At 42.0% G+C, this 8574-nt stretch overlaps 1 protein-coding gene across 2 annotated transcripts in view; it reads left to right on the plus strand.

Moving 5' to 3' along the window:
* The window catches only part of LOC133458580 (aggrecan core protein-like), a 32402-nt gene extending 24728 nt beyond the window's left edge, over positions 1-7674 (plus strand). For both annotated transcript variants that reach the window (XM_061738632.1, XM_061738640.1), the window contains 5 exons: positions 1695-1853; positions 1934-2016; positions 4640-4784; positions 5510-5692; positions 5814-7674. In XM_061738632.1, coding sequence (XP_061594616.1) covers positions 1695-1853; positions 1934-2016; positions 4640-4784; positions 5510-5692; positions 5814-5872 — 629 coding nt within the window. In that variant the 3' untranslated portion in view covers positions 5873-7674. The remainder of the gene's footprint in view (positions 1-1694; positions 1854-1933; positions 2017-4639; positions 4785-5509; positions 5693-5813) is intronic.
* Positions 7675-8574: the final 900 nt, after the last annotated feature.

Here is an 8574-nt window from a genome sequence, read left to right on the forward strand (position 1 = left end):
TGGCAGTCCCAAGCCTGGATGAATGGGGAGGGTTGAGCGAGGAAGGGTAGGAAAAAAAAGTCAAATCGCTGTGCAATATAAAAGGATCTGTTGTGGTAACTGCTGAAACAGCCAAAAGTAAATGAATAAAGCAGACACACAAGGTTCCACAAATAATGACCAAGAGTCAAGAATAAGTGTTCATGCCTGTGAATAGTCTGGTGCAATATGTAATTTGTTGTTTTTAAAGAAATGTGAGTATGTTGTATTAGGGCATAGATAGAAATCTAGGCAACCCTGGCAACATCACAAAAATACTTTCTGTGGTAAGTTAAGAAATGTAAGTGGGTTTGTGTTATTTGACTGAACTCACTTTATATGTGCAGTTATTAAGATGGAGTAGTGGTATGAATGAAGCCCCAGTACAAACTAAGAGAGCAGTTGTTGAGCATAGTCCTCGCTGCTGAGTGGAGCATCATGTGGGAATTTACATTCTGTGTGGGAATATTGTGCACGGTGAATTGGAAACGGTGCTCATCACGTATGAAATTGAAATGCTGTATTGATAAATGGTCTGCACGTACAAAGCCCCTTTTTGACCTTGTGTTGGTTTTACAAGGCACATAGCAGTGCTACCTTTCAATAATCATACTCCAGTAAGTATATCGGGGCCACTGTGGGGGTCCAAGGACGCTTCCACATGGGTCCTTAGAGAAGAAAGTTTATTTATTTAATAACTTGGCATAGGTTCCTGGGGTTTGACTGAAACAACTGCTATGTGTCCTGTTAAAAATACCACGGGTATTCAGAACAAAAGCTTCCTTGTCAACTATGTCTTTACAGTTCTGTTCATGACATAACTGTATAAGAAGAACTGGACAAACCTCCTGTCTCATGATACCCAGACATTTTCTGAAGAGTATTTTTAAAGCCTCCTTTTCCTTAAACCATGTGGTGCCATATAGCAAATGGGAGAAACAGCCTGGCCTAAGCTGGCTGGAACATGCCCACCTTATGTCAACCACAGTTAGCCATTTTAGCTTGTATGACTTAGCTTATGGTAATTAATATGACTTTACATTTATCCCAGTTAAATCTGTCCAAACATCCTCATTTCAAGTGTTGCTACCAAAACAGCATACAAAACCAGTCCTGCCAGAGCTGAAATGAGGACGAGCAGAGGTCCTCTGGGGCCTGCAGAAAGGATTTTTGTGTTAGCTCATGTATTAAAAGTGACAACCAGACATTGACTGCGCCAGCTGGCCCTCAAAACTCCACGCCCCTAATTATGCATGCATTTTTATTGCTATTGATTTAATTTTACCAGATTTTGTACAAAACATTCACCCTCATGAAGTGAAATCAAGCGAGACAAACACTGTTGCGTTTATATTTATTTCTGATCTAAAGTTCAACATCAGTGGAGATTGACTTACTTTTGAAGCCAGCTACTAGTGGTCAGCCAGGGAGCTGCAGGTTTTCTTACTTAAAAGTTAAAATGCTGCTTGTTTTATGGAATTTGATATTCATAATATGTCCCCTTTACAAGTGAATCAGAGAGAATGAGATGGAAATTCATGTTGCTGTGCTTCATACTTATCGGATTCAGTTGGCCGTGTGTGTGAAGAATGAATTCCAGCGTTTTGCGTGAGACTTTGAGCTCTGTTTGGAGTTAGTTATTTCACAGTGTTGTCTGTTTGGTGTCACGGCTGCAGACGAGCAGCGATGCGAGGACGGCTGGACCAAGTTTCAGGGTAACTGCTACCTGCACATTTCTGACCGAAAGGAGTGGCAGGACGCAGAGCAGCACTGCCGGGAGCTGAAAGCACACCTGGTCAGCATCATCACGCCGGAGGAGCAGCAATTTGTCAACTGTGAGTACTTAAAGTGACGTGTAGAGAAATGAGGAGATAATAGGAGATAATAAAGTGCTGGGCATGTTTCCCCTCTGCAGCAAATTCACAGGACTACCAGTGGATAGGACTGAATGACAAGACACTGCAGAATGACTTTCAGTGGACTGATGGGACACCGGTGGTGAGTGAGGACGTCACACTGGGGTTGTACTGCTGTTAGGGGCTTTAGTTTAGTTTTTCTTCTGTTGGAAACGTCAGTAAGACGAGAAATAGACACAGAACCACAAAAGAAAATCAAAATGACCACAGAGACTGCCAAAACACCGTGAAAGATGTCCAAAACAGCCACAAGGACGAACAACAGCAATGATACAGAAGAAAAGACAAAATTATCCAAAGCAATCAGATAAACACAAAAGACAATGGAAGAAAAAAGCAAACCAGACAAGGATGGAAAAAAAGATAACAAAGCTTTACAAAACAACTAGAACACAATGAGAAACACAAAAATAACCAAAATGATGCATAAAATCACATGTGGATTCAAGACAACCAGATAGATGCACAAGGCAAGTAAAGACACAAACAAAACAGCCATAAAGAAACAAAAACATGCAAATAATACACATGAAAACTATTATGACTTTACAAATTGACAATGACAGCAAAATCAGTCAATCAGACCAAATAGCCTAGTAGATATTCTGCAGTTGGTTGTTGATTGAAGGGTCCTCATAATAATATTTAGTAGTTGTGGCAGGTTGGAGAGGTGGATGGGACACGCACCTGTGTCCCATCCGCCTGAGTGGCTGGTTCTCTCCACCTGCCTGCCTTATAAGGCGGAGCCGGACAGCAGCGAGGGTTCGGAGGAGCTGCTGTCAGGCTGTGATGCTTGTGCACATGTGGGTGTTGTGATACAATAAACGGTTCTGCACGCAACTGTGTCTCTCCGTCCTTCGGTCGGGCCCCCGTGGCACGCACCCTGCCACAGTAGTTAAGTTGAAACAGTGCACATCATCGTCCGTAAACATGATAGTTTTGTGATATTTGGAGATGCTTGTTTGAGTCTCTGTTTGAGATCATTGAGTCTATCAACGATCGTCCTAAAAATGGTGCTGCACTTCCTCATGTTACTAAACACACCGTCATAGCGGCTAACAAAACCATGACCAACCACCAACACAGTAACATTAGGTGGAGTGCTGCTCGATAGATAACATATTTAACACCCTGTACACAGACAAAACACCAGAAAAAAATATGATTAAAAGAGATCCAATGGTGCACCTGTCCTAAAGATCTCGGTTACCTGCTCTACACTATGAGATTTTCCTTCCAAAATAGTAAATGGCCGGGTTTCCCAGATCAGTTAAGTAGTTCTTAACAGCTAAAGACTTCTTTCAAACCTTCTTAAGGAGCCTGTGAAAGAAAATCGCGTTTCCCAGAGTCGCTCTTAGCTTAAGTATCTCTTTCATTAAGAAGGAAATGAAAGATGCTGCTGACCCAGTCTTTACAACCATCTTAGTGAACAAAGACTCACAGATCCAGGCGCGTCAGGCAAATCAATATCACACCAAGTAATGAGATATTAAAACAATGCACCCCGCACAAATTTTGATCTATTTTATACTTTAGATTTATATTGTTTAGCATTTATTGGTGACAGCAAAGGGGAAAAAAAAGAAAAATAAGGAATAACAAGTGTGTTCCTGTATATGCTTTATGCATTACGCACAATTAAAACGATCATCATGAATATCATTTATTTGATAATTTGGCTGCTATACAACATGTTCTCGCTGCAAATCAACCGCGTCGCCGTGCGCGAAGCAGAACTGTTTATATGAACGCATTCATGCGTCAGCACTTCAGTCCCCTGGACGTGCTGTCGGACCGGGCTGTCCAGGCAGCCGGGACACCGATCCTGCCCGAGCCCGAGCCCGAGCACCTACATGTGTGATGACAGGGAAGCAGCAGCTGAAGAACAGGAGCCTTTGATGAATCGTTCATTCCAGTCTCAAATATAATCAATGGTGTCGGTTTATATTAAAGAATCTTTTTGCCCAGAAGAAAAAAGAGCGAAGACAACGACCCATAACTATTTTCTTCTCTTGAAAAAACCCACCTGCATCCGCGGGGTTTAGGATAAAAAGACGCGAGTCGGGATGCAGCGTCTCAGAAGAGCAGTGGAATACGTGCGAGGCGGGGATGATCTCTGCAATCTGAAGCCCTCTATAATTGTAAAAAGAATTTCGCTTATCACGGGTTCTTTTTGGAACATAACCCCTGCGAAAAACCAGGGATTGCTGTAATTCCACGTTGCGATTTGCGAAACTCGCCTTCTCTTGGCTCATGTTTTTGAACGCACAAACACGCCCACCACGTTTCCTCCCGGTCTCTGCGTGTGGGGAAAAAAAGCCTCACTGTAGCCAGAAATAACGGAGTAACGCACCGTTTGGATGAAAAAGGGTCATTGAATTATATTTATCATCTTAATTTTTCATTATAACACACAGGCAGCAGGGAATTAGTGCGTTAGGTAGCAGTGCTGCGTGTGAAAATGCGCTGATAGTGACCGGTGATCGATTTGCCTGGCATCGATTGATTTGGTTTCAGAACTGGACAGCTGCTCCAAAGAGCGTCTGAAAGAGCGAAACTAAAGGACGGTGTTAAGAAGTCATCTGGGAAACACCCGTATCTTAGGGTTCTCTCTTAAGTGAAACCTTCTTTGAACCTCTCTTAAATCCTTAAGAGAGGTCGGATCTGGGAAACCCGGCCAATATCTGTTTCTTCTTCGTCCTCAGCAATATGAGAACTGGAGGCCAAACCAGCCAGATAACTACTTCGGCTCTGGAGAAGACTGCGTGGTGATGATCTGGCATGAGTACGGCCAGTGGAACGACGTGCCCTGCAACTACCACCTGCCATTCACCTGCAAAAAAGGCCCAGGTATGTTAGACTGTGGATCCCAACTTCTTACACATACACCCATATATAGGACTCTCCCACAGAGATAAGATGAGAAGTTCTGTCTGTTGGGAAAGACTTGGCTGTGTCAGTGGTCCTCCACAGCGAGAAGAGACAGTTGAGGTGGTTTGGGCATCTGGACATACTGTATGTCCAACCTCCAGGGTGGATGGATGCATGGATGGATGGATGGATGCATGGATGGATGCATGGATGGATGCATGGATGGATGGATGGATGGATGGATGGATGGATGGATGGATGGATGGATGGATGGATGGATGGATGGATGGATGGATGGATGGATGGATGGATGGATGGATGCATGGATGAATGCATGGATGGATGCATGGATGGATGCATGGATGGATGCATGGATGGATGCATGGATGGATGCATGGATGCATGGATGGATGGATGCATGGATGGATGGATGGATGGATGGATGGATGGATGGATGGATGGATGGATGGATGGATGGATGGATGGATGGATGGATGGATGCATGGATGCATGGATGCATGGATGCATGGATGCATGGATGCATGGATGGGTGGATGCAGTGGCAGATCTAGGGGGCGGCTTCTTGGGCTATAGCCCCGGATGTTTTCTCAAGAGCCCCGGATCTCGCTTCTGAGCTGGTGTGAATATAATGTGTAGTACTGGAATTCACCAGAGCGTTTGATGTGACCTCTGCCTGTGTTCAGTGTCATGTGGGGCGCCGCCAGAGGTGGACAACGCTTACACGTTTGGTAAAAAGAGGCTGGAATACCCCGTCAACTCCATCGTTCGTTACCAGTGCAAACCAGGATTTAGACAGCGCCATCCACCGGTGGTACGCTGTCAGGCTGACGGACGGTGGGAGGAGCCCCAAGTGGAATGTACTGATGGTGAGAGAGAGTGCCCCAACTCTTCAGACACTTCACGTTCATGTACCAGTAGTTTGTAAAAAAAACATCACATCGACAATTCTGCTGCTTTCTGATTTGTCGTGTTTTTCTTTTCCTGCAGTGAAAACCAGAAGGAGAATATATGACAGGATTCCAGCAACCAGGAGCACAAGAAAATGAAAACAAAGCAATTTAGTATTTAAAAAATAACAATTATTGGCCCCAAAATGCATTTGATATATTAGTGAAGCTGATTTGAGGAGTTAAATTTCTGGAATGCCCATTTCAAGGGTGCTACATGATGGTAATGTGACTTTTCTTTCTTCTTCCCCCTACCCACACTAATATATTTAAAATATATAATTATTTTATTGCAATGAGTTCATTTTTATCTTGTGTCTTGTAACATAATTGTTTAGTGAAGTCTTTGCTAGTATTTTTTGTTTCACATTTCTCTGTCCAGTTCACTGTAGTCTGTTATTTAACTGGAAGACTCAGACGGATGCTGGCGTCTTTTTGACATCAGGAACCAAAAATCACGAGCACGCAAACCCATGTGCCACAGCTTTTTGTCATTCTGGTAAAGAGGGGAGGAGTTAAAATGAAATAAGAAATAAGTTAACGTGAATCATCTAAGCTCCTATAGTGGTCTCATAACTTCCTGCCAGTTTCTGCTCTCACCGTCAGGATGAGGAACTTCGAGCCATTTCTTCCAGAACCCCACCCCCCCAAAACAAATAAAAAAATATTCACAGTACAGCAAACAGTTTACATTTGAACAAATCATCCAAGTGAAAACGTGTCATGGATGTCCTCTGAGTCCAAGTTGGACAATTGGATTTGTCTGGACAGAAATAATCCCATCAAAGACAAATGTGAAACCACCTGACGGCTGCAGAGTCCTGTGTTTATGGAATGGTGGTGTAAATCACTCACAGTTTTAAGTGATGACGTTACAATTGATTGAATTTATACATCTGCACGTCCAGCATTTGTTTCAGAAACAAGGTTCAAGGAGTATTTATTGTCATTCCAGCACATGTTAGACATGACATAGAACAACATTTTTTTCCCTTGTCCCAGAGCAAGCCCCATGAGAATGGTACAAAAAGAAAAGTATATGCAGTAAATAAAATAAAAATGTAAGAATATATAAATACTAAAAATATTATAAATAGGAAAATATTCAAACAGTAAACACAGCAGGATGGTAATGTTATGAAAACAACCCTTTATTATAATATAAAATTAAGAAAAACATACCCACACAGATCAGCCTGTTGTTACTGACTGGTTCTCTTCTGATTCAACAAATTTTACACAAATGAGGTTCATTTCCCGTTTTTATGAGTCCACCACAGCATCAGCAACACCCTCCGATGTTTTACATTTAGACAACAACATGCCTAAGATCTGTCTGTCATGTTGGCTGGTTTGAAGTATTTTCTGTGTTTTTGCTGATCACCCTCCACGATGCTGCGCCGTGCACAGTGTCTGTGTGGAGCGAGTGTGATGAGTGCCTTTCATGTTTGTAACCTCAGAGGATGGAACTTGCGTTAAAGGAGACATATTAACCCCCCAACCCCACCTTTTTTTTGTACCAGAGTTTCTGTACAACAGCTGCTTTTGAAAACATGACTTAACTTCTTAACTGGACTGACATTAAATGTGAAGAGCAACTCTACTCAGGTCTGAGGCCTTTGATGTCACTAAACCCTGCAAATCTTATCAGCTCGTGGTTTCATGTTCAGATCTTACCAACCAAACAGCTAAAGGGTTGTCATGTCTGAAGACATCCAAATATTGGTTTTCTTCGAAAGAAAATGTTATCTTGGCTTCCATAATATGTCCCCTTTAAACGTTCATCTTTGACTGCTTTCATTTTTGTGCACTTCTGTTATGTCACTGTTGCTGTATCTGGGGGCTGTGCCTCTCAAACACGTTTTCACCTGCGGCAAAATAAACCAGAGACTGAGAACTTACTGTTGGTCATGTTTCTGTAGCTAGTTGTATTTGGTCTTTTTCTTTTCACTTTTATTAGAAGAAAAAAAGAAATTGTAAGTGTCATCTATAATTTTTATTTCTCTTCCACAGCATAAACCCCCCTAGACGCACACCACAAGATATGTGTTTACGAACAGCTCTGTAAACCCTTACTAATGCCAAACAAAATTCTTTAATAGGAACAAAGAGGGTTTCAGAAAATAACCAGAAAGTCCTGGTTGAGCCCCTGCTGGTATTATTTACTTAGAGCAGGAGATCTGTACTGTCCATTAGCCGTAAAGGCTAAAGGGTCTGAATTGAGCTTTCATGGCTCCATGATGAACATTTTCATATGTTTTTTTTTTCTCAATATAAAAAATTGGTATACAATTAGATTTGTTGCTGCTCCAGATCAGTCCTTTGCACACAGCCAGCCTTCTTTGTTCAGTTTTTTGAGTCCCGGGCTCTGATGCCACGGCCTCAGCAGACGACTGCAGGGTGGACTATCTGCGTCCTCACCGAGCATCAACTATGTTACTTCTGCAGTGAGGTTCATAGGGAACTAAGATCCGTTGCAGTTCCTTGACTGACCACTTTGTGTTTAAAAAAATCATTTTGGCCTCAATCCTTTGATTTCTACGACTAGGTTAGGGCCAAACTAAGAATTGGAAATTACGAGAATAAAGTCATAAAATTTAATGAGAATAAAGTCATAATGTTGCGAGAATAAAGTCGTAATAGAATAAAGTCGTAGCCTAATATTATGAGAATAAAGTCGTAATATTACGAGAATAAAGTCGTAACATTACGAGAATAAAGTCGTAATTTATGAGAATAAAGTCGTAATATTATGAGAATAAAGTTGTAATATTATGAGAATATAATTTATGAGAACTCTA

This window comes from Cololabis saira, chromosome 2, assembly GCF_033807715.1.
Source record: "Cololabis saira isolate AMF1-May2022 chromosome 2, fColSai1.1, whole genome shotgun sequence".
Lineage (NCBI taxonomy): Eukaryota > Metazoa > Chordata > Actinopteri > Beloniformes > Belonidae > Cololabis > Cololabis saira.